The following is a 27,692-nucleotide window of genomic DNA, read 5'->3' on the forward strand; positions in this document are numbered from 1 at the left end:
TAACATCATGCTAGTCACATAAATCAATATACTAAATATTTGAGAAAAGGCCCGATTCATTTCGGGACTGGCATGTCCCTTTGTCAGGGGCAACCTGTAGACAAAGATATCAATATTACAAGCCACATCAAAAATCATTTTATAGTGCTTTTTGGGGGGGGAGGGGGGGGGGGGGGGACAACATGTGGGTACCAATTCATAAAAACATGTAGAGCTTTAATAAAGCTGTACTTAATTGTTATACTGGTGTTATTACTTCACCCGTGTATGGTTAGTAATGTGCTTAAGTTGCTGAAATTAAATAAAAAATTATGACAAGTGTATTATTATTTTGTGAATAAGAGAATTTATAGATAAGTCATAGTGGGTAAAACTCAACCTGTCAAACACTGGGGAAACACTGCCGCCCGGGGTAAAATACGGTACTCCAACAGCGTAGATACACTTCATCATCTTATGGTCACAAGTAGAGCTGAAGGTTACTTATGTTGTTTGACTGTTATTACTGCTAAACATCGCATTTGTCAGATACTGCCGTAAGTGATACAGCCGAATGACTTCTAGACACGGCCGGCCCGGAAGGGTTGTAGGCGGCTTGCTGTGTACTCCCCTACACCCAGCTGCTTCAATATATGCAAAGAGTGGTTGTTGCATTGCCGGCCCAGAAGGAATGTAGGCACGATGCCGAGCTGTACACTGACCACATGTTTCTAATAAAAATGTATAAAAAAAAAAATTTAAAAAAAGTTTCCTCTGCATGTTTTTTCACATTAAAAATCCTGTGGAAAATTATGCCCTTCATTCCTCTGTCACTTCGGAAAACAGTGGTCGGAGCTCTGGTTTTGTCCAGAATCGATTATTGTAATGCCCTATATTTGGGAGTTGGCAAGGGACAGATCAAAAAACTTCAATCGCTTCAGAATGCAGCGGCTCGGGTTCTACTTGGTTACCTAAACACCACTTGACGTAAGCGATGATTAAGGAGCTACATAGGCTCCCAGTCCGTCAGAGAGTGAACTTTAAAGCCCTATGCCTACTGCACAAGGCTATATACGGAGGAGGGGCTGCGGACATTCAAACCTTGTTTTCTGTATACCAGCCCCAACACTCTCTCAGGTCTGCCAATACAGGATTGGTTTATGTCCCCAGAACAAAAAGAGTTAGATGGGGAGGAACAGGTTTCTCTTACCAAGCATCCATCTTATGGAACTCCCTCCCTGTGACAATCAGGTTAGAATCCAATAGGGCAGTTTTTAGGGAAATGATAAAGACCTGGCTCTTTTCAAGGTCTTAAGATCTGTTGTTGTCTGCATCATATTCACCCAGCGCCAAGACGCCTCGGCATAAGTGTGCTTTATAAGTCCTTCAGTCAGTCAGTCAGTCCGTCCATCTTATGTAATGATTTATGTGTTACTTTTTTGTGCTTTGATTGTTTGAGATAGCGCTCGAATAAAGCTTTTTCTTTGACCTTTGTAAGCATATCGTAGAGCACTATGCTTACTGGAGCCTACAGGGAGGCAAATAAAGTTAAATGGCCATGTTACAAATCACCGACTCACATATGACCGACTGCCTAGCTAGAGCATACTTCAAGCACTCCCAGGAGTAACCAAATATATAGAAAGAAAGATTATTATATGTTCTGGGGTTTGGAGAAACGATTGACGTAAATAATAATTTTTGGGGAACCATACTACTACATCACCATGTATGCTCCCAATTGAAGATCCTACAAAATTATGGAACTTTTTACCCTGGAATTCAACCCCAAGGGGGCCCTCTAGTCATAACAACATCTTTCTGTCGGACTTTAGATAACACCTTCATATGCATTAGGTTTTATTTATTTTTAACAATGCAACTTGACTAACCAAAAATGAAAGATTTTAATAATGCAACTTATAAAATTTAGAATTTCAAATAAGTGCTCTATTTCAATGACCAGGGAGGACCAAACTGGTTTGGACTAAGCACAGACACTCTCTGCCTGAGAGAACAAAGGAATTTGGGGTATAAATACTGAGACCCAGACCCCAGAACTTTAGAACTCACTGGAATCAAGCAACCTGTCAAGAAGAAGAGCTGGAAGAGCTGCCAAGAGAAGTATTGCCCCTTTGCTGTGTTGTTGCTTTGTTGGGTTGGCCTGTTTCAGTTGCCACATGGAAGGGAACCACAACCGACTCAGTCGCTGGCTCTGTGTCCCGACGGCACCGCAAACCGCACCGTCTACATCTCGCACAGCAACCCTGGTCTCAATGACGACTGACGCCACCGAGCCGCTGCTTGCACCGTGACCAGTGGGCACCGCAGTCCGCACCGCCTTGCTTCACTTCGCCATCCTGGTCTCACCGGCGCTGTCGCTGCTGCTGACTCGAGACCCATGACCGCATCGTGGTTGGGGGCACCACTCAAAGTTTCACGCCTCACCACCTTGTCCCACACAGCCGTCTGGGCCGACCAACGCCAGCTCCCGCAAACTGGCTCTGTCGCCTGCACCGCTACCTGCCAGCACCGAATCGAGCATCGTCTCGCCCTGCACTGTAAGCCTTGGTCCCACCGACGACGTCTGGACAATCGTCACCGAGCCGATGCCTGCACCGCATTGAGAAGACACCACGCCCTGCACCACTTCCATTTTGCAACGCAACCGCGACAGTTGCCACGACCGGCTCGCACCCCATCTGTGCACGCTTTTGCTGACCTATATCGACACTGTCGTCTGAAACTGTCAGACTGTTGTTTTCAGTATCAGGGTAGCCCCGGACGGAGCTACCAACTCGTACAAACAGTTTTTGACGTAATTCTGCAGTTTAGAAGATAGCTTGCAAAGTATCTTTTTTTCAAGTACTGTATTGTGGATTCTTTATAGTTTTTGGTCTTTTTTCGAGTATATAAAAATATTGGATATTTTTCTAAACTGGTGTGGTGTCCTTTTGTAGTGCTTTCACTGTGTTACTGTTGGTTATGTGCAAATGCTTTACACACTGCCTCTACGATAAGCCTGGCTGCTCGTGCCAATCTACCAAGGGGGTGAGCAGGGGTTATTTTAGGAGTGTAACTTCCTTATCCTAACAAGAAGGAGGGGTCCTTACTTGGACAAAGGTGCAAACCCTTGCCAACTAGAGACCCCCATTTCTAACAAGGTTCCTAGAGGATACAGTTTCTCCTAGCCCTCAACAATTCCCCTTAAGGAATGCTCGACTTCAGAGTCCCAGTGTGGCTGTTTTTAAGAAACAGTAAGTATATTGACTTATTTTTAGGAACTTTCTTTCCACATTACTCTCATACATAAGAGACACCAAAGACTTTCACCTGTATATCGAGGGCATTTGTGGGAAGGAAGGTCTTACCCTTAATGACCTTGTAAGTATGCTCAATTTACACTGCCATCCAACATTATGAAGGCATCAGAACATGTGACCTATCCATCTGTTACAACATACCAAAATGTTACTGGAGATGATAAGATTCTGCCTGAGTAACAACATCTTTATGGTTGATGGCAACATTTTCCGCCAAATTAGGGGGAACAGCGATGGGTACCTGTTTCGCCCCAGCTATGCAAAACCTGTTTGTGGGCAAGAGGGAAGAACAGGCCTCCTTCACAGGGAACACAGCACTAGACAGAGAATGCTATCCTATAGCGCTGCTTTTTTGAGGATTTATTTGTCGGGGTACTACAGAGTCTGCAGAAGCATTGGTGAGTAAACTCAGGAAGAATTCCCTTAATTTGGATTTTACCTGCAGCATGAGCACAACCACCATCGAGTTTCTTGATGTGGTGGTAGTGGTGGAGGAGAGGGAGGATCACCTTACCACCAAACTATTTCGTAAGCCAAAAGCAGGCAACAGTCTTCTCCACGGCCTAAGCAGCCACTCCAAGACTCCAATGTGGAGCATTCCTTACGGAGAATTGTTCAGGGCAAGGTGAAACTATCTCCCAGGAATCTTTTAATATAGAACAGGCTATCATATTGAAGAAGTTCAGAGAGAGATGATACCCACAGCGGGTGCTCAAGAGGGCAGTTGAGAGAGTTTCCCTCAAAGACAAAGAAAGCATCCTGTTCATACCCACGAGAACTGGGGAAGAAAGTGGATAAAGCTAGATACATTACCACCCATAAGAATCAGCGCAAACAGGTTGAAAAGGTTCTCAGGCTTAACTGGCAGACCCTAACCAGTGACAATATTATACACTAGAGCATAAACGTAGCACTACCAACAGGAGAAGCAGATCTCCAAGGCACATTCTTGTCCACAGTGATATTACCCTGAAAGACACTAGTAAAATGGTTAAATTACAAGGCATCTTTCCTTGCAAAAAATGCAAAGTATATAAGTTTAGTTCTAACAGAGCAGAACACACGAAACACTATGTAGAAAGCACTATACATTATGCTAAGAAAAGAATGCATGCCATCGACAAAGATCCAGAGTATTCAATGGCATGCCATTTCAGAGAGATGCACTATAGCGATATGAGAAAACTGGCCTACTTTATAGCTGACCCAAGCCCCACACTCATATAGAGGAGGCAATCGCATTCTCAGCCTGAGACGTCTTGACTCAAGGTTTTGACCTTGAAACAAAATACCTAGAAGGCTGGAATATAGAAGGAGCTTTAAGTACATATTGGGATTAATTCCAGTTATTCTTGGTCGATTGCTACCCTTTTTCCTTTCCCTCTTCCTGGTATTTATTTCTCCCTTTTAATCCTGGCACTTGTTATTTTTCCTTTTTTCTCTCCTATAGGAAGAAAGGAAGGGAAATTTTGGTACAAAGGAGGATTACCAGTGAGTGCTCCCTACCCATTTCCTCGGACAGCAGTCTTCGCAACAGACCCATGCGACAGTTAAGACTGTCATTTTATTTAACAACTGGTTATGCATGAAGTAGGAGTAATTTGTATTCTTTTTGCTATTCTCCGGCATATGCGAATAGATTGTCCCCCTTGGAAACTCATCTGAGAATGCACATGTATGGGGGAGCCGATCAGTAGCTGAGGATTACATGATTTCATATTCTCCGACTTTTGTCCATGTGAATACATCCCTTTATGGGATTCCCTGATAATGTAACCATTCTATTTTTTCTTTTCAATGTTTGCTCTTGTACACTATTTATCTGGGTACACTAGTTTTAGATGATAGATGGGCCGGAATTTAAGGCGATGACAGTAGCTTTCTTACTTGTGTAAGGCGGTCAATAGAGGGAGATAAAGGTGCATGACTGAAGTGCAGTTTTAGCGTCTTCCATCACCTTACTTGACATGAAGGTGCATTACAATCTGCTGCCCACTTGGCTGTGATTTAGACTCATAGTATGGGTGGTGCACTGCACCATTTTGCATTCAAATCAGGCCCAACTAGATGCCTCACTAGGGCATAGCTTTGAATGACCTTTGTATGACTGATATAACTATTGTTTCATTATGCTACTGTTTTTCATATGTTCGATTGGCATACATTTTCAGTTTTTCACCCTATGTGGCATACTAGATCCCTTATTTTATATGCTTTATGCTTGCATTGTTGCACAGGATACTGCCTTCCCTTACCCTTCCAGATGGCGCCCCCTTTTCTACATAGTCTTCCACAGTATGGTGTACTTCTTTTATTTATTTGCGTCTATATCTAGGCAATTAATGTGACATGGGTCACGTCTTGTGGTTATGATGAAGAAAGATGCACTATTCAGCCTCTCCTGTGTGAGCATTTGTTTAGTCTTGGGAAGGGGGGGGGGGGAGAGACACACACACTAATTTTTGGAGAGGAACTCCCAAAACATTACTTAAATTGGTTTAATTGTAGGAGGAAAACCCCCCACACCCCATTTTTCAACTCCTAATCCTCCTTCATAACTTCCCTCCCTGAAGTCTAAATTTACCCTTACCTCCCTTTACCTCTGCCCACCCCTAAATACTATGTTTACCCTTACCTCTCTTTACCTCTACCCTCCCTTAATCCCTAAAATTACCCTTACCGAAATATTCCTCTACTCATCCCTAAACCCTAAAATTACTATTGCCTCCCTTTTTCACTACCCACCCACAACCCTAAAATCCCCCTTACCTCATTTTATCTTTACCTGCACTTTACCCCCACCCCATCAAATGTATTTAAAATTAGGCTATGTGATAAAAAGAATTACCTGCATGGTGCAGTAAGGGGTAATAAAGGAAGCGTAGTAAAGGTAAAAAATATAGCCTGTGCTTACCTGTGTGGTACTTACCTGCATTGTAAAAACTGTGTGGTAAAGGTTGTGCCTGGTAAAGTCATTGTTGTACAGGCTGTACACTAACTAGCCAAAAATTACTAGACCTCTAAGAGGTTCTACTTAAAGCCAGTTGTAAATGTAGTTTACTTGGAGCTAAGCAAGTTTTGAATACATAATCCTTGCCTTCAGTATCAGAACAGGATGAAGAACGTCTTAGCTACCTTGAGAGAAAGTGTAATTTCTTTTGGGAACGCGGAGGCGAGTATTTGCTCACCTACCAATAACTTATTTACTGGATTTCGGCCTGCAATATAAGGTATGAGGGACTGATTTAGCATTTGACAAATGGAGGACATACCATCCTGATGGTACCCCGTCTGCCAAATTACAAGCCAACAGCTGGCACAGCTGTCATCTCTTTATATTGAAAGGAACAAATCTGAGGGCAGTTGCTTTCAATGTAATAGCAGTTTGGTGGACAGGCTGTCCACTAAATTAGTTCTGAAAAACATAATCTAGTGAACCCCACAATATGAGATATTTCTATCGAGAAGTGAGGATCTTTGTGTTTTTTCCAGTCCCCCACTGCCAAGAAGGGACAAGAAAACAAAATACATTACACAGCCCACCGGGCAAGCTGTGTAATGCCCATCCTCCGACAGGCCTTGCTTGTTGGGCAGCATCGCAGGACGCATTCCCTCAATGGAGCGAATGGGGGCTCTGGTGACAGAATATGTAAGGTCTACCAGTCTCTATATCGGACTAGAGAACAGAGGGTTCGGCCGGCATGGTACTCAGTTGTGTTTCCGTATACAAATATATTACAATCTAGTAACTGAAAAACTGTTCGATAATAGAATACTCCAATGTTTGACAGTTTTTACTGTGATCATGGTATGAATTTGGGTGTTTTAATTCGAGTTTTCTCCCGGGTCTCTGACGAGGAGCTGAACCTTTTGCCAGTGAGATATCAAGAGGCAGGTTCTGCTCAAAGAGGAAGGACAAGGCCATTCACTCCCTACACCTTGTTCTACTGCAATTGAATTATGCAGTTTTCCTATGAATTTATAGAATCCAGGAAAAAGTAATGTAATTCCCCTATGAATTTATAGAATCCAGAGATATGTAGTCTGTGATGTTCAGGGAGCTTTTAAAAGGCAGCAAAGGGAAAAAAAAAAAAAGAATAAGGCAAAAACCTAAACTCTGCATCCTTAATGGCATTGACACTTTCTACCACAGTAGCTAGCACATTTTGCATTCCTCCCTATGCCTGTACACTCTATATAACACATTTGAGACCATCTGTTTTAAAGGTAAAGCTTAGCCAGAAGTGGTTCAATGCAAGAACAAAGTCTTAGAAAACACACCAGTATATGTATGACAATGGCTAAAAAAAGAAAAAGCAGGATTTTGGAAAAGCAAATCAAACTCAAAATGTCACTCCTTTGAGATACTGTGGCAAGGCCTAAATAGAGCTATGCATGAACTAAGGTACTCAAACTTTTAATGAGGTTAAGATGTCGGATAACGAAGAGAGGCCAGAATTCCTCAAAAGCCACATTAGAGACTGATGAACTTAATGTAAATGTTTACTTTACGTCACTGCTAATTAAGGGGGTTCCACAGCTTACCAATTCACAGGTGTACCATTTCATACAAGCATACTGGATTTTGGCAGATTGCTTTCTTCATAAATAGATGACAACATTAAACCGGATGGTGTTATTTGTCAGACTTATCTATAGTTAGGAAAAGCTAATTACTAGAAAAGGGGTCAGGTAGATCGAAGTTTGCAGAACTGCAGATTATTAAGAGAATGTCCTTTCTTTTCTACAACACTGCGCGTGTTAATACCAGTCCTTACGCTGAAATGTGAAAACCAGGCACCTTCTTATCAAATTACTTCTTTGTGGCCTTATCTGTCAAAACAATCTTCAACATCTTATGCACACATTCCACTGCCTTCCCTATGTGCTTTTCCTCACTATACACAGGTGTGATGGGCAATTGGACAACAGTGACACAGGACAGCTATCAGGTCCAGTACCAAAGTAGACTCTAAGAGGATATTCCTGTGCCACATTATGGTATTCTAGCCTTTCATTATGGGCTAATGGTGAAATCTGTCATATGCAGTCTTACACATATCAACCAGCATACTCCGGTATGGAAGAAGACATAATGGAGGTCCAACTCTGCCAATGCATCCAAATTGGCACTTAGAATGGTGCAGAACTGTCACTCATCGACATGGACACATTTAACATAGGTTTTACCAGTGCGTTCTTAGGAGTCCCTGGCCTCAACTCTCTACAGATGCCATCAATGACAGATACATCAAGGGTAATAAGCACTCTGTCTCCCTACGGCTTATACCTGGGGCCATTGTCTCCTGCTTGTGTTAAATAGAAACGACCTTTAGTCTGCTTTGAAGTCATTTTGTTTTCTTTTCATCCTTGAGTCCCTTGTATAGGAAGACACTTGATTTTTTTGGATTTCTCCTCTTTCAAACAAGGGTGGGTTTAACTTTAGAAGGGCCATGAAATCGTGAAGAAGCTTGGTCACCTGCTCAGCCAACAGCCCCAGCTCAGGATCAGAAACATTTTGTATTTGCTCACTCTGATGAGATCCATTATGATCTTTCCTCACTGTCTTTCAAATCTGGATAGTTTGTAACGGAGGATGGGGACGGATCTTGCTTGCAGTATTTGTTGATGGATCCACTGCGAACTAGTGATGGAACGGTAGTCCCTGGAGTGCGAAAATGTTTTGCTCTCAGTGATGCATGGGGTCCCCAAGTTAGCAGCAGGGTTGGTAGGCACTCCACAGATTTTGTCTCTAAGGGAAAGGGGCATTTCCAGGCTTGGTGTGAAAGCACATTTTTTTTATAGGGGCAATATATCCAAAGTGCAATACATACATATAGACGCCTTTCAACACAGATGTTTAACTAATTTAGAAAGAAAACCTTGTGAGTCGATTTTACGAAGACTTCATCTGCCACTAAAGCACATTAATGACTATAACAAGATAATTAAATAGGACGAGCTTGTTTTAAGGCATCAATATGGAAGAATATTGACGGTCTCACAGTAAAAATATAATAAATTTCATGGAGGTACATGAAATTGTGTAAAGGCCAGGTGCACGGCACAATTTGTCTATGCAGACACACGTGGGAAAGAGGAAGTGACACGAGTACAACCAAGAATTTACCAGTATTCAACTATTAAATCAATGGTAAGACATAGCACACCAGCAGTCAGCTGCTGAGTAAGCAGCAGAAACAATGAAAAAATAATGAGAATGTAATCGATAATTTATGAAACAGGATTTCATTTAAAAAAAATGCTATGCCTTGTTTGCAGTGAATGAGCAGGGAGATTTCATAAAAAACATTTATTGTGGATATGCAATTCCCTATTACCACTAAATTGCTATGCATTTAAAGATTCCTTAATCAATAAATGACACGGTGATCACAGCAAACACACAGAAAGGGGTTAAACTATTAAAAAGAGTAAAATCTACATTGTGGGTATCAATGGCTTGAGATTTTTAAAACCCCCATGACTGATATTGTATTGACTTTAACGCTGAAACAATTATAGCTACAGCACAAACAATCCATGCCTCTAGTACTGTACCTCAAAATAAATGCATGTCAATTTTCAACTATTTTGAATATAAAACTCAGGTTTTACCTACCATAGGGGTGCGAGTGCTCCATCTTGAATTTCGTTTGATGGCACCAACTACAATGCTGATTTCTCCCTGAACAACATAAATATTTTTATCCACCATCCTCTCAACACTAGAAACAAAAATAGACCTCAAAATTAGAGAGAAGTGTACAAGTACATTTTCAAATATTTGCCTATTATTTAAAAATACGACTGTTTAGGTAACCAAATCTGCATCTAATACATAAAAATATTGTTTGTGCAATGGTAGACAAGTTTGCAGGCACTTACTGGAAATAAGGCACTAATAAGACAGAATGACTAAACAAGACAAAAAGGAGGCAGGCTGGCACAACAAAACGGATATTATGAACTGCAACATTTTCCAAACCACAAATGTAGAAAGACAAAAATGTAACAAAGGTTATGTTTAAAGGGCAGTGGTTACAAAAAAACTCCACTGGTCAGAACTGACCACATAATTTACTTGATTTGGTGGTTTGTATCTATATATAGTTACAAGGATTTCCCCTAGCCTTGACATAGTGAACTTCACAAATTCAAGGTCAAGCATTTTACCAGTAGTTTACTGGGGCCGAACGGATGAACATACATTGATCCTTCCTGGATACACAAAGATAGTATTGAGTGCTGGAGGTATCCTGATTCTTCTTGAATTGGACCAATGCCATATTTATCAAGAGGCAATTCATGGATGGGAAAAGCAAGCTTTAATTTTAAGCACTTTAGAACTTTTAGGTGACTCAAGAGATGCATTTAACTTTGAGCTCTGAAGAGACTGATGGAGGAGGCCTTGCAGATGTCCACAGGAAAGTTGTTACATAGGCACAAAACAATTTCTGCAAGGCGATAGTCACCAGCAAGCAGCATACCCCAGAGCAAAGTGGGTTAAGTTGTGGAACTGGCGCAGAGATCTACCTAACCATTTGTATGTCAAGCATAGTAGTAGATGAGTTTCTTCAAAACTGGCATTCAACCCAGCATATGCAAAATTACCATACATGAAATGTGAATGGACTATAGTAAGTATCATTCAGAAATTCAGTGTGGACGCTAGTCCATCACTAAGGGGCAGACCATCAGGGGGCCTGGTAATATGGATTAGAATTACACTCGAAATTGATAATGTTCCATTGTATATACCATCATGTGATCTGATGGGTCTAAAAATGGTTACTAGGGATGGCGAAGACTTATATTTATTTAACATCTATAATAGACCAAGTCGTACCAACAAAGAATCACTAGTAATAGAGCAGTTGGACACCTTTTTAGATGGCTTAGGTCCTAAATCGAGGATGATCGTAGGTGGTGATTTCAATTGTAATTTCGAACCTGTAACAGGTTTTTACAAGCTCTTTGATGAACAAGATACGGCAAACAATATCCCGGCTTTAGAAAGTAATAGGGAGGTAAAGTGTACGGTGGCAGTGGCCTAAATATTGAAGTTTACGATGGGTCATGATCTGAGAGCGTGTAATGGGCGCTTACCTTCGGATAGGCCAAATGCACATACATTCTGTAGAGGTAGCTCGCGGAGCAATATTGATTACATATTGGTTTCTGTAGAGTTTTGGTCATATGTTGTAGATTTTAAAATTGACCCTAGATCTGAGAGCGATCATCGACCTCTAAAGCTTACGTTAATGCCTGAACTTTTTGTATCTAACCCAGTGGGGTGCTTCTAATAAGCAATAATAGGCGAGCTGTTAAGTGGCCGAACATTTTAGGCAATTTTCGATCTATGACCAATATTTACAATACCTTTGCTGAGACAATTACACCCTTCCTAGAGTTACTAGTTGAGAAAATCCCAGTGTTGGACTTACACAACAATTTGATAAATGCCCTACCTCCGATATTAAGTAACATACCTAAAGAAAGGAACGGAGATGGTAATGGGCACAACAAGATGGGTATTGCTTGGTATAACAAAGACTGTCGGGTAGCTAAGACAGAATTAATCCAAGCAATTAAAAGCAACAACATATTAACAGTAATGGAAAAGAGATATAATTATAAAAGATCACTCGCAAAAGCGGAAAAAGAATGGGAAGATAATTTGACAGATCTAATAAATGCAGCCAAGTCCAAAGATCAAGCCGGCTTTTGGAGAATGATAGTGAAAGGGAATAAAATGAGCAGGTCTAATAAAGACCTGTTCCTAGATGAGAAAACATGGGTTGAACATTTTTCTAGGCTGTACTCAGATACAAACTGGAACCAACTTGTCTTAACTAAAGACTTAGAGCTAGCCGCAAAGGCTGCCAATATGCATTTTAGCCTGGATGAAACAAATAAGGCAATTGAGGCCATCAAACGAGGGAAAGCCCCGGGACCTGATAAAGTACCAGGCGATTTATTGAAACACGACTCTGAGGTATGGGGACCATACATACATTTTCTATGTAATTCAATAGTTACAGGCACACCAATACCCGAATCGTGGAAAGGGGCAGAGATTGTGACAATCTTTAAAAAGGGTAACCGGCATGATCCTGCAAATTCTCGCCCTATTAGTTTAATCGACATTCTACAGAAAGTTTTTGCCAGGCATATTTTAAATAGATTAACTGAGTGGATAGAGAAGACCAAAGTTATGTCAAAATATCAGGCAGGGTTCAGAATTAAAACCAGCACGGTCGATCAAGTTTTCAGATTTACATGTATATTCTGGAAATATATTAATGTAAAGAAAGGCAGTTTATATATTGCCTTTGTAGATTTAAAGGCAGCGTTCGATCTGGTACCCAGGCACTTATTGTGGAATACGTTAAAATGCTTAGGGGTGCCGGCTGAACTACTTGTACAGTTAATTAGGCTCCATTAAGGGAATTTTGCCAAAGTAAGATGGGGACCAAGGGGAGAACTAACTCAGGCAATACCAGTAGTAGAGGAGTACGCCAGGGATGCGTATTGGCACCCACGCTTTTCTCACTCTACGTAAGCGATATCCCAAAATTATTCTCCCACGTGGGGGGGGGGGGTGGGGGGGGGCAGTAATACCAGCATTATTGTTTGCCGATGATACCATCTTAATCTCGCAAACCCCAAAGGGACTGCAATGTCTTGTGGATTCTTTTTATGTATACTGTACTACGAAAGGCCTTGAAATCAATTCCAGTAAAACAAAATACATGTCTATAAATCCTCATGAATCTTTTAAAAAGAATTTAGTATTAAAAGATCAAAAACTAGAATACGTGCAAAGTTTTAACTATCTAGGGATAACAATGGATACCAAACTATCTTGGAAGCCGCAAATGGAAAAGAATAAAATAATCTTGCTCCAAAACTCATCGCCAATTTTAAAAAAAACATTGGGCTAGTACATCAAAAGCTGTTTCCCCCGCACTAGAGGTTTTTAAATATAAAGCTCAATCAGCCTCCCTAAACAGAGCGGAAATATGGGGGCCTTATTGTAAAAGTACCTTTGAAAAGGGAGAAAATAATTTAATTCGGAAGTTATTAAGTATCCCTACTAGAACACCTCTAATCCCAGTGGTCATGGATCTTAATCTTAAACGGACTGACCATCATGCATTGTTAAGACCCCCCTTATTTTGGGTGATAATTTGGTCAACACCAGAGCTCCTTCATTATAGAGAGGGTCTAGAAGAGATCATGAATTTTGATCAGTGTAAGGAGATCCCCTGGTTCAAACATGTAGCAGTATGGATGACTAAGTTGGGCGTTTCCTATTATTGGGAGTATCCCCTCCAATTAACTTCGGCCTGCAAGAAACAACTAAAACTATTATTTTGGGCACACATTAATGACAGGGTGCTACATGATTTCTCTGTGGGGTCTCTCACATTAAGATTCTTAGCTTTTAAAAATGCTGCGCAGTTTGAACCGTTTTTAGACGAGGTGCGCCCCCAGCTAGCGAAATCCCTGTTTTTGAAATTTAGGTACGGGGTTTTGCAGCTAAATATTAATAAATCAAGATGGGGCAAAAGCCATGACAACAGTGGTGATCAGTGCACTGTATGTGCAAAAATGGCCGTAGAAAATGACCTACACATATTGCTCTTCTGTCCTGCATATGATGCGGCTAGGAAAAAATGGATAAGACCACTCTGTAAAAACCTGAACATTAGGCATTGCAAAGAGGCAGAACGTATATTTAAGACAGACACGTCACAAACAGTCGTCTTCAGTGTAAGCAGATTCCTATTTAATGTACATCTTATAAGGAATAAAGTCGGACTAAAATTTTAGCCACTAGGGGACTAATGACCTTAAACTGCGAAACATTCTGCACTTGCACATTAGAAAAATGGTTGCCTTAGTGATGAATTGTGTTCCCCTCTGCTGTCAATAATACTGTTTTGTTATTTAGTTGTAAAATTAAAACTATCAAATACTCAGTATAATAATTGTATGCTGGAATAAGTCATGTTTTTAAATGTTTGGTTTTTGGAAAAAAAAAAGGAAAGGAAAGCCTGGCTTTTTACATGTATTTTTTAAAAATATGTATTGATGTAGATAGGTTTTATTGGCGAATTTGAATGGGATCAGGTAATTACCATGGATCAATTTGCCCCTCTACGTTGTTCTGAAGTTACTAGATTTATCAAGAATGTATTTTATTGTTAATTTTATTTGTATCTTTTATGGTTGGAATTAACCAAAATAAAGATTTGAAAGAAAGAAAAGAAAGAAAGAACCATCATGGTGGGGGGTGCATAGAGGATGTTCTGGTGTTAAGAACAGGAAGATTGTTTTAAGAGTTTCATTCGAAAGAATGTTCCTTTGACTACAGTTCCAATTTTGGTGGAGTCTGATGCATGCAACCCATACAATATCCAAATGTTAAGATTCCACTTCTTTCCCTCTAGGAGGCACTGCAAAAGCCTGGATGATTTTAGACTGCATATCATTGCAATACTGAAATGCTTCAAAATCCGCACTTGCTACAATGGACTACAGATACCACAATGCACGGCCAAGTATTCACGAAATCCTGGCAACCGCTGTGCAATACATCAATAAAACTAGTCCCAACCTTTGTAAGTACCTTGGAGTTCAGTGACCTAATAAAGGGACTCAATTTTGTTCCTCCATATTGTCACAAAATTCTATGTGGCTTGCAATATTTGTACACAGTTCAGCAATAGATATATTTGCATTGTCGGAAGGTGGCTTTTTATGCAGTGTACCAAAAAGTGGTACACTATTTAGAAAGTCCAGACGACCATCACTGGCTTACAGGGCTTGAATTAATAATCCCAGATGTTCTCTATGTGGTAGTGTGGGCGAGCAGTTTAGGCTGATCAGAGGGTAGTGTTAAGCATTTGCTGTACACATAGTCAATAAGTGAAACACACACACAAGAAGAAACTCTAGACCAATTCAGAAAAATAACAGGTTTTACTATAACTTTAACCAACAAGATCGGAATCAGGTAAGTACTTTATACATTATCAATATTTACAGTAAAAACGGCAGAAAATGACAGCAGTCATATTTCAGGCATAAGCCTCAAACGTGGTCACGTTATACTATGGGAGAAACATTCACTGCATTGGTACACTTATAGACGACTTACAGGACTGTTCTTCTGGACTTTAAGTAAGTAGGGGCCAAGGTCCAAGAAGGCACCAGCAGTTCAAGTTTACCTTCCCTGGGGGTGAAATAAGTGGTGGCAGTCTCGAGCACTACATGCTTAAGTCAATGGTTTCAAGTTTATTTTATTTAGCACAGTTACTTAAAACCATTGCTACAAAATATCTCATTACATATCATCAATTTTTAAAATAATAAAACCAATTTGCTAAAAAAAAAAACACAGTTAAAAGTCAATTCAACTAATTGATTTTTGCAATACATTGATAAAATAAGCAGTTAATTAGCAGCGTCTGACTTTTCCTTGTCAGCTATATTGATATTCTGTCTAGGCAGTTTCTTCTCCACTTGTTTCAGAAATTTTACAAAGCGGCAGTTAAGCTGCGTGTCCTTGGGTGCAAAGCACGCCAGCACAGCCTGCCTCCGTGTGCGGATACCTCTCTCATTAAAAAGTGGTTTTAAAAGTGGTTTTCTTTCCTGTATTAGTTCTTTACACGTACAGAGAAGGTGCAGCATATCTTCTTTCAATATACCGCATAGGCGACAGGTGGAATCAGATTGGTTTTTCAGCCAATGTGGAAAGTGCTTTATGCATGGCAGTATGCCTAATCTGTATTTTAAAAATAAATAAGATAATAAAAAATAAAAAAATTAAGTAAATGGGGAAAAGTACCTTTAAGAAAAAGGCTGCAAGCGGGCACTGAGGGACCAGTCTGACAGAACCAGGGGGTGAAGGGGGGGAAGGGGGGGTTAAGGCTTGGCTCTTGAGAATCTCATGACCACAGACACACCAACGGTTGACTAGGACCCAGACTCTGGGGAGCGCAGGTGCACAGGTATTTTGTTCTGCGGGTCGGCGAGTTAAGAGGCTCTCACAGTTCTTGATGTACCTGCAAAAGAGGGAAAAGAATCACAGCAGGGCCACTCTCAGGTGGAGTTGGCCTCTTATGAAGTCTTTCGACATGCAGTTAAGTTTTGGCAGCGGTGGTGGCCCAACTGAAAATAAACAAGCCTTGGGGCTTGCAACTGGCTCCGGTACCCCAGAAATTCGGCAAGGACACAGATCTGAGCTCCTGGAGCAATGGGGACCGTTTCTGGAGTGCTGCTCCATCGGTGGGCCCAGGGTTCAACAGAATGCTGTACCGGACAGAAACGGTTGGTGCCAGCTGATGCAGTGAAGTGGCTCCTCCACTCTAAGGGAGATATTGCTGGGTTGAGGAAGGGCTGGGCAGACCTCCAAGTGTTTGGGGAGGCTGGACCGGTTCTACATGAGTCAGTGTTGGTCACTGCCGGGAGAGCAACATCCAGTCTTCAGCTCTTCTTTGTCTTCCTTCTTTCAGGCAGATGAATCCATGTTCCTGGTGTCAAGGGCCCCCCGAAAGACTAAGTGGAATGGTAGTGCACTGCCCTTTGGGGACAATAAAAGGAGTGAAGGGTAGTAGCCAATTGGCTACTTACCCCTGCAGTCACTAAACCTCCTTTATTACCATTTCCTAAAGGTACTGGGAATAACCATGTACTAGAGATTCTAATTACACCAAAAACAAGATGGTGGAACCATTCTTTTGTGGAGCAACCACCAAGTGGTACCCATGCTATCTTGCTCACCATCTCGAAATGTGAGGTACTCTCACGTATTTCAAAGTCAAAATGGGATCCATTTAAGAATATATATAGCAAAACAAGGCTTAGAGTGCCACACAAATTATGCAAACAAAAGCAGACAACTCTGAGTAGTTCCCAAGTTAGGAGGAGAGTAGCTCCTGTATAAACCCTACAACACCGGCGATACGCAATCTTCTCAGCAAAAATTTCTATTTTTCTAGCAAAGTTTTTTAGCATAGGATTAGCACAGTGTCCTCTATGCCGAGCTAGAAAGAGGCAAAGTATTTTGCCATTCCTACAGTAAAGTCTCTAAGCATAGGATTAGCAAAGGGCCATCCACACCGAGCTGAATAGCTATAATGATTGTGAAGCACATGTCAGGGGTTGCTTTTATTCATTTCAGGTTGACTTGGATGGTATTTTACCAATCCAAAGCAGAAATACTGTGCGTGGAATGGTAAAAGGCATTTGTCATTTTACAACTTGCCGTGGATGGCACTGTGCTAATCCTATGCAGAGTTCTCTGAGATATATATATATATATATATATATATATATATATATATATATATATATATATATAATCTACTGGCAGTCGCCAGTAGATAGTTATAGTTAGGACCGTGTTTCCATAGGAAATCTGAAAATTCTATTTTGAATAACTTTGGCGCCTGTTGACGAATCCTCGCAAAATTTTCAAAACTAATGGGGCCCTCCGCTCAGCTCCTACCCTGAAAGTCTCGGGGCGATTCGTCAAGTGGGGGCCGAGAAAAAAGGAGGGTCCCAAAACGAGTTTTCCTCATGCATTTTCCCATAGGACCTTTAGTCGAAGGTACAGCCCGAACGGCTGAACAGAATTACTTGAAATTTGGCAGAGAGGTAGTCCTCAGGTCAGGGAAGTGCCTTTTGCAGGTCTGGTGTCAATCTGTTCAGTAGTTCCTGAGAAAATAGCATTTAAAAGCATATAAATATCTATAAGCGCGTACCGTGCGCGCACCGTGCGAGCCCTGTGCGAGCACCCTAACGTGCACGAGCGTAATTCTGATTGGTGGTTACATGTTAGTCAACGTTCGAATCGGTCGAAATCAGGAAGTGTCGGCCGCCATTTTGTTTGTTTTCAGTGCGAGAGTGAAAAAGGAAGGTGGCGAACGTGAAAAGGGGGCAGGGTAGCGAGTTCCTGACCCCCTAGCCTTTGTCAGGGGGTCCCTGAAGGACCCCGAAGGCAGAAATTTGTTTTTTTAATTTTTTTTAACAAAATCGCGGGGGTGCGCACACCGTGCGCGCACGGTGAAAAAAAAACCCCCAAAAAAATATTAATTTAATACGTAGTTTATTGTAAAATAAATATATTAAAAAAATAATACATACATAACTTAGCATTTAAAAAACCGTACAAATTCACTGAAACAACCATAGGTTTCATACACGTTATAGTTAGGAATTAGCATTTAAAAAACCTTGCAAATTCACTTAAAAAACCATAGGTTTCACACACGTTATAGTTAGGAATTAGCATTTAAAAAACCTTGCAAATTCACTTAAAAAAACCATAGGTTATAGTTAGGTGGATATTTCACTCGTAAAAAACCAATGAAATTCCCCCGTTATAGTTAGTTCAGATAACTATAACTCGCGCGACCGCCACTCTATCACAAGGATGATGTCATCAGTGATGTAATATGTGACGTCATGAGCAGTGGATTGCGGGCGCGCGAGTTATAGTTATCTGAACTAACTATAACGGGGGAATTTCATTGGTTTTTTACGAGTGAAATATCCACCTAACTATAACATGTGTGAAACCTATGGTTTAAGTGAATTTGCAAGGTTTTTTAAATGCTAATTCCTAACTATAACGTGTATGAAACCTATGTTTTATTCAGTGAATATATATATATATATATTGATATAGATATAGATATATATAGATAGATATGATATATCTATACAATCACTGAAAAACCAAAGATTACACACAAGTTATAGTTTGGCTCAGATCTCACTAATACAAAACCACCAAAATTCAGCATTTATAGTTACCCGAACTAACTATAACATATACCCTTGCAATGCACTGCTTATGGCCTCACATTTTACATCACTTATGAGATGTCACTGTTGACATCTCAAAAGACATTACTAATGACATCATCCACAGAACCACTCACACAGCAACACAACCTCTCATACACCCACACCCCTACAACTACTCATACACCCACTTACCCGTGGAGCCACTCACACACCCACTCACTCATACAGCTACTCACTCACCTATGCAGTCGCTCACATAACCACCCATAGTCACTCTCACATTCGCTCACTCACCAACACAGCTACTCACACACCCACTCACCCATACAGCCTCTCAACAAAGCCACTCACACATCCACACAACCACCTACATATACATTCACAGATCCATACAAGCACTCAAGCCTACTCACTCACTCACTCATACACCCCTCAACAATATACAGGGCCTCCCACATCCACTCAAACAACCATTAACTTACTCACTCATACAGGCACTCATTTACCCACTCACCCAGTCACTCACACAGCCAGTCACTCAACCACACAACCACTCACTTACCCATACATGTGTTCACACACCCAAACATTCCCACCCACTCACGCATCCATAGTCACTCACACACCCACTCACTCATACAGCCACTTACGTACCCATTCACTTACCCATACACCTACTCACACAATCACTCACTCACCCATACAGCCACTCACACACCCACTAACACAGCCATACGCAGACCCATACAACCACTTATACACCCACACACCCATTCGCACTTCAATTAACACATCCACTCAGACTCATAAACCTGCTCACACATCGACTTGCACACCCATACAATAACTCACACATCTAGAAAACCACTCACAAACCAATTCACATACTTACAGTCAGTCACATACCCAATGACGGATACACACACACCTATACAGCCACTCACACAGATATCCAAATAGTCTCTCGAACACCCACTCACATACGGATACACAGAGTGACACATAAAAAATGTTAGAAATAGTATCACTCATTAGTAGTACCCGGATTTAACTTTTATGGTACCTTGGTACAGAAGTTTAACACTAAAACTTTTACAAACACTCGCACTCCCTGGATGATGTCATCAGTGATGTCACTGACCGTGTCATGAGTGATGAAATACGTGATGTTATAAGCAGTGCACTGCTAGGGTGTCAATATTTTGTTGTTGAAGTGTTGCCAGCCAATCAAGGGAGTTGTCCCGAAACGCGTTACGCGAAGAATAAATACCTAAGCCGGCTGAAAGCATCTCCAGTGTCGGTGTCTGATTTTGATAAGAAGTCGGATTTGGTTGGAGTGTGTGTGTGTGTATATATGTATATATATATATATGTATATATATATATATATATATATATATATATACATATATATATATACACACACACACATATATATATATATATCTATACACACACACACACACACACACACACACACACACATTACCCACCGGAGGGTTTGAGTATCCTTGTAGGCTGGCACCACAAGATCCAGCATGCTTTGTAAATGACAACCCAATGGGGCAGCCACCAGGGGGCGAAAAGTATAAATTTTAAGCAATTGCTTGTTTGTGGTACTGATGTCGACGTATGCACAGGCTACCTTTGAGAAAGGTCACAGGTGACCGAAATGCATAAGGACTGCCATATGAAAAATAAAAAGGAGAGTATATTTTATATATATATATATATATATATATATATATATATATATATATATACACATATACATATACACACACACACATTTCTTCTTAGAAATAAACATCCAGCACTCCAAGGTAAAATCTGGGCACTCGGTTTCTTTTATTTAGCGACACGAGATAACATCTACGCGTTTCAGCAGACTCACGCTGCCTTGTTCGCGATGTTTGTGCGCCATTTTTTTGTCAATAAGATACATCTCACTTGGTGAACAACATCAAAGAGGGACTCGACACCTTACATCTCAAGCTCTACTGTTTGCAATTTGGCAGCCATTTTTTAACATGTTCATTCTTCTCCATTGACCATGTTTCTTATCATTAAAAGAGTTACTTTCCTCTTTTAATGTTTTTTTTAAGAGTCTTATTTACATATAATACTACTCTTTGCATCTAAAAAGATTTCTTACACCGATCTAATAACTTTAATTGTTTAAGTTAGCAGGAATACCATTCCTTGCGTTCATTCTTATTAATCAATTATGATCGGTCGTATCTATATATTTCAATAAAGATGCATATCTTAAAGTGCAAGAGCAAATAACATTCACTTTCATCATTCATATTCGGCAAGTGCCTTCTTCATAAAGTGCAAAATTTGGCAATTTTAAAGTGCTAGTGCTAATGTGCAAATTACACAATTATCCCTACTCTGCCATTGAACCAGACATTACCATTCTCCAAATAATTCAAAAACATGTGCATATAATTCATGTACACGACATATCATGATTTTCTACTGATAAGGAGAACTCAATAATTTGTACATTCTATAAAAAAAAAGGGGATAAAAAAAAGGAAACAATATTCCTAGTGATTAATATCATCACATAATCTGGAATTTAAAGTGCTAGTGCTTATGTAAACTTAGGCAACAATTAAGCATAAATGCCTATTTACTCCTTTCAACCTTACACACTTTAATATACAAACATTAGGGATTATTACAACATGCACATACATATTTGCCAATATTTGAACCCCAAATAAATTAACTTTTTCAGCAGAGCAATTAATTGTGTCATGCGCACCTCCATACAGATAGATATTCACCATCTAAAAAAAAAAAAGAGCAAAAAAACCATATCATTAATGGTTTTCCATGTGTGCAGATTCCCATTTTCTATTTTTCTTCATACATCTCAGGACAAACAAGTGTAAAGATCCTCATCTACATTTAACCCCTGTGGTTCTTTGCAGTTGAACTCTAGAATAAAATACGTCTCTAATTTCCTCAGTTCCTTTTCCCTGTCCCCCCTCTCCTCTTCCTGGGGACCTCAGCTATACAGGTATACTGCAAACACACAGGGTTACTTTGGTGATGGGTCTCAAAGTGTCGTGCTATTGGATATGTCCTGTCTTGATTTACGATTGCCCTTCTATGCTGTAGGATTCGTTTAAATACAGGTAAAGTTGTACTTCCTATATATATATTTTAGGACAAGGGCATCATAATAAATAAACAACAAAGCTAGACCTATAGGTCCAAAAACTTTTAATGGTCTCCGTTTTATTAAAAAATGTTTTTAAAATCAGTGCAATTCATGCCATGCTGGCACGCTTTGCATTTGTAAAAATTTTTAAAGCCTGGTTTCTGATGTAACCAAGTTGGAGCGTGTCCTTTTCTTTCCTGATATTCGCTCCTAACAACCATATCTTTTAAAGATTTAGATCTTTTATAAGTAATGTCCGGATGTCCTTTTACTCTGGAACCTAATGCAGGATCATTTCTTACTAGATGCCAGTGTTTATTTAGATGGATCTGATTTCTTTATGTTTCACATTGAATGTTGTTATAAATCTAGAATTATCTTGATTTTTATTTTCCTCTAAGTTTTTCCCTTTGTTTCGTTCTAGATGGTTCAAACAAGATTTTTTGTCTGTCTAGGTTCCTTGCCTTCGTTGAGGCTCCCTTTATAACAACCGGGGAATATCCTCTCTGAATGAACCTGCAGGTCATATCCTTCTCAATTCTGTCATACTCCTCCTGATTGCTACATGCTCTTCTTGCTCCATAGAATTCCCCAAAGGGGATACTCCTAATTAATGTAGTTGAGTTAGCACTTTTTGCATGGAGGACTGTATTCCCAGCCGTGGCTTTGCGGAACACTGAAGTTTCCAATTTTCCCCCTACAGGTTTTACCCGAATATCCAAAAAGCCTATGGTTACTTTACTACAGTTACCTACAAACTCTAGGTTTAGGGAATTTTGATTGAGGTCCTTGATGAACAGTTCTATATCTGTCTCCGTGCCCTGCCACAGCACGAAGACGTCATCAATGAACCTGACCCATAATAGTATGTGTTCCGACCAATGCTCTAGGGGACTGCCTCTGAGCACCTGTTCCTCCCACCAGCCAAGATGTAAATTCGCATATATATACACACACACACACACGCACGCGTGCGGCGGTCGCTGTAGGAGAGTAGGATCTTTCTGACATGGTTACACCCACTTTTTGCCTGGTGTGTTTATACTGTAGTACACTGGGATCCTCCTAGCCAGGACCCCAGTGTCAATGCTCTCTCCCCTAAATTGACTCAGTAAGTACTTTTTACACCCCATTACTGGCATAGTGGTGTACCCCTGTAAGTCCCTAGCATATGGTACTAAGGTACCAGGGCTCAAAAAATCCACTCACCCGCTCACTATGGCGAGACAAATTTAATCAGGGTGAACTATTTTTAGGGCCTACTTGCCCTTTCTAGCGAGTAGTAAGACAAACTGGCTTATGACCGCTGTCTCTGAAAGCGGAGCAAATATGACAAGATAAGATTTAAAGGTATCTTTATTTCTCACAAAGTGAATGATCAATAAAGATGCCTTTACATCTTGTTATCTTGTCACATAAGCTATCTTCCAGAGACAGAGGTCATGCACATTACAATTAGGTCGAGTGGATTTTTGAAGTTACTAGACCTTCAGGTCTAGTAAACCTTTTTATGATTTTTCTAGCCCTAGGTATCCAGGGCACTGGTACACCAGGGGTCTCCAAGGGCTGCAGCATGTATTATGCCACCCAAAATAGGTCTCAACCTGCCATTGCAGCCTATGTGAAATGGTGCATGCACCTTTCACCGCAGATATAAGGTTTACCTTATATCCCGGTCACTGCACTTGGACCCTATATTTCACCCCTAAGGTAGGCCCTTCAGCCCAGGGTCAGAGTGCATGGCTCTAGGTGTGAGGGCGCCCCTACATGAGTAGAGGTACCTCTAAAACCCCAGACTCCATTTTCTGGGCTTTGCAAGTGTGGGGAAGCCACTTTTAAGGTTTGTAGTGGGCACTGGCCAACACGAGATGTCCAACTACATAATGGCTTCACCAAACCTACTCATTTTTGTTATTAAACATGTTGGAATTATGCAACTACACTAATTCCAGTTTAGATCTCTTAACATTGCTTTTGAGAGATGGACATTAAAATGTAGAGTGATATCAGCAAGTATTGCAGATTGTGTTGAAAAATGAAGTGTTCGGGGGCGTGGCTAGCAGCAGAGGAGAATGGCAGCTCTCTAGCGAGGCTCCTGTACCCTCATTACCAATCCTGCACTTATCCGGAGCATTTCTACGATACTGACCCGGATTTGAGGGGGTCTGCGAGTCCCGAAACCCATCGGATGTGAAAGCTGCGAGTTACACCTCTGTAACACTAGTAACATCTTAGAACTCCGGCTGCCGCAGCAGAGTGGTGATAAAATGGCAGCATAGCGGTGACTCAAGGTGGAGGAGGCTTGAATGTCCGTGTGACTGGAGCCGATTCCCCAAGACACCCGGGACGCTCCTCCGGCACACACGAGACAGCGTATAGACCAGACTGAGACACGGCGGCCCGCATCGCACGTCGCAGTAAGTATCCGGAGGTGGAGATGGGGACGGGGCGCCGCAGCAGCCAAAATTGAGGCCCTGGCGGGAGTGAGCTCCTAGGCCCAATGAGGCAGATCTCTCCCTGGGCACCCGAAAGACACAGCGTAGACCATACGCGTCGTCCAGAAGTAAGGTGGGGATGCCGAAAGTGGGATTGATACTGGGGCCAGTCCCAGGGAAACCCGACAGGCTGCCGGTGAGACTGCCATCCTCACTGGGCTGGCGGCGGCGACTACCGGGGCTGGTCTCGGCAAAACTGTCAAACTTAGCATACCGCGCCACAACCATGGCAACTGGCCCAAAGCGACGGTCCATAAATAACCCAAATTTGCTTAGAACAAAGCAGGGAAGGAAAAGGAACAAGTTTCGACGGAGGTTCCGGATGAACAGGCCAATCCTCAACAACAGCGTGACCTCGCGCTTCAGGACGTCATGGAAGCCATAACAGGGGTACGCATCTCCTTGGAAGCCCGAATATACTCAGTAAATATAGAGGTGTCCCTCCTCCGCGCAGACTTTCGTAAGATGGACGACAAGGTAAAGGATGTCGGGGAGGTGACCACTACACTACAACAGGATACATCCCAACTCCAGAAACAAGTCACCGAACTTCAGAATCAACAAACTATGATGGCAAAACAACTCGATGAGCACAAAGGAAGGGCTCGAATGAACAATGTACATATACTTGGTGTGCCAGAACAGGCGGAGGGGCCAGCAGCGGACCTATATGTAGAAGAATTGATACTGAAACATCTACAGCCTAAGAGGATGTCGAGCTACTTTTCCATCGAGAGGGCTCACAGAGTACCGGGGGGGGGGGGGCCTTAAGCCGGGGACCCCCCAACGTCCACTCATCGCCCGTGTTTTCAACTATAGGGACCGGGACACAATCTTGCAAACGGCACAAACTACCAAACTACTCCTCCGCTCAAACTGGATCACAATGCGATCACATTCTTCCCTGATTTTACAGCCAAGGTCCAGGCCCAAAGACGTAGTTTTTTGACAGTGAAAAAGGAGCTCAGGGATCGGGAGGTGAAATCTGCCTTGTTCTTTCCTGCAAAACTCCAGGTGGAATCAGAGGGCAAGACGTGGTTCTTCTCTTTACCGGAGGACACTTGGGAATGGCTGATGCAGAGTAGGTGGCCAGCGCAGAGACCAGAATGGAGGACACCTATCAGACAGGGCCAACCATGGGACTGAGCCGGGCGGTGAATCATCAGAGGCAGAGATAGGAGAGACAGCACATAGCTGAATGGAGTTCACCTGAAGACTAAGACTGCCATGTAGTGTTCACAGATAAGTGGCTTGGTGGGTTGGGGGTAGACGGGATGATTCTGAAAGTTTCACCTAACCGAGGGACGTTTGCAGGCTCTCCTTGGGGATTGAGACGACTACAAATTGGAAGTAGTGGGTCGTAGAGATGGACCTGAGAGGCTGGACTACAAGCCTCAGATAGTTTTGTGGACTAAAGTAAAATGTGCTTAAGAGGGGGTGGGAGGGCTGCGGGCCCACACCTTTGAGTATTCTGGGGGGAAAAGAAGCACTCTGCCTAGTTGGGGTGTGGGCAGTTTTAAATCCACGGGCAGGGAGGGGGTGGGGCGGGAGCTTGGGGAAAGGGATTTGGGGTTTCAAGGTTTGTTGAGTTTACAGGTCGCAGATCATATAGTGTCATGTCCATGTTCCATTGCTGACAGTAGCTGCAGAGGGCAAACAAACACGAGCCGTGTTGATGTACACGAGAGTCTCTGCACCGTGGCAAAGTGTTGCCATAACCCACACATCCCGGTTGTAGACACTGAGCCTTGGGGTGTCCCGGAATGTTCCGTTTCATCTGTCCTCACTACAGATGATGGGGGATAAAAAGAAAACGTCACTCTCCGTGCTCACTTGGAATGTAAACGGGATGGGTAACAAAGTTAAACGGGTGTGAGAAAGTGCCATCTTTCTTGCATGGTATGCCCCCACTTTTTGCTGAATTGCTGAATGTACTTTGACTGAGTGTGCCCTGGACTCCTGCCTATCAGGTGCCCAGGGCCTATGTTCCTTCCCTAAACAAAAACCTCAAAACCAAATTGGCAAACCCTGGCCACATGTCAGCCCCTGGTAAATGGTACCCTAGGTACCCAGGGCCTTGTGACCAGGGAAGGCCTCTAAGGTCTGCAGCACTCATTGTGGCACCCTTAGAGGCCCTGTACCCTAACACACACACACTGCCCTGGCAGGCTGAGTGTCTGGGTACAAGACAAAACAGAGAGACGACATGGCACACATCCCTGTGTGCCATGCACACAACCTACACTGCCCTGGCATACATCAGCCACCCCTCTAGCTGGGTGCCCTATGCCAATGGTGTGGGCACAGGAGCAGGAGCCCTGTGCCCCTACAGTACCCAGGTCCATTCCTTGGCCCTTTAAGTGCAGTGCTGCCATTTAAGAGTACATGGTGCTGGGAGCTTGTCAAACACGAACTTCACAGCACCATAATGGCAGCACTGAAGACTGAGAAGTGTGGTATCAAACTGCTCAGCACATTAAACCCACACTGATGCCAGTGTGGGATTTAATGTACCAAGCACCACAGAGGGCATCTTAGAGAGGCCCCCTGAAACCCAACCAATAATCCACGTCTGTTCTGAGGCTGCCACACAGCAGACATGTTGCTGGACCCCTGGGTAGGAGAACCCCTGCTCTCCTGGGTCTGCAACAATGCACATCCTGGGCGAGGTGCTAAATCTCCTCCCCCAGGATGGGCAGGGGGAAGCTTCAAAGGCATGCCGCCTCTGTGAGCTTCCCCAGGCCACTGCAACCCCCCACTCTGGCAGGAAGCTTGGCCGGAAACCCCAAATAAGGACAGGGCATGTGCCAGCCTGCCAACCCCACCCCTCAGGTGGGGGAGGCGAGGTGAAGCACATCCCCGGGCTGTCGCCATCTTGAAGATGGGGAGCCC

General features: G+C 42.2%; 1 protein-coding gene across 5 annotated transcripts in view; it reads right to left on the bottom strand.

The window, feature by feature from the left end:
• Positions 1-27,692, bottom strand: part of GBF1 (golgi brefeldin A resistant guanine nucleotide exchange factor 1) — a 2,300,480-nt gene that overhangs the window by 2,220,223 nt on the left and 52,565 nt on the right. For all 5 annotated transcript variants that reach the window (XM_085603553.1, XM_085603551.1, XM_085603552.1 and 2 more), the window contains exon 2: positions 9,925-10,030. In XM_085603553.1, coding sequence (XP_085459679.1) covers positions 9,925-10,020 — 96 coding nt within the window. In that variant the 5' untranslated portion in view covers positions 10,021-10,030. The remainder of the gene's footprint in view (positions 1-9,924; positions 10,031-27,692) is intronic.

Source organism: Triturus cristatus, chromosome 1_2, assembly GCF_964204655.1.
Source record: "Triturus cristatus chromosome 1_2, aTriCri1.1, whole genome shotgun sequence".
Taxonomy (NCBI): domain Eukaryota; kingdom Metazoa; phylum Chordata; class Amphibia; order Caudata; family Salamandridae; genus Triturus; species Triturus cristatus.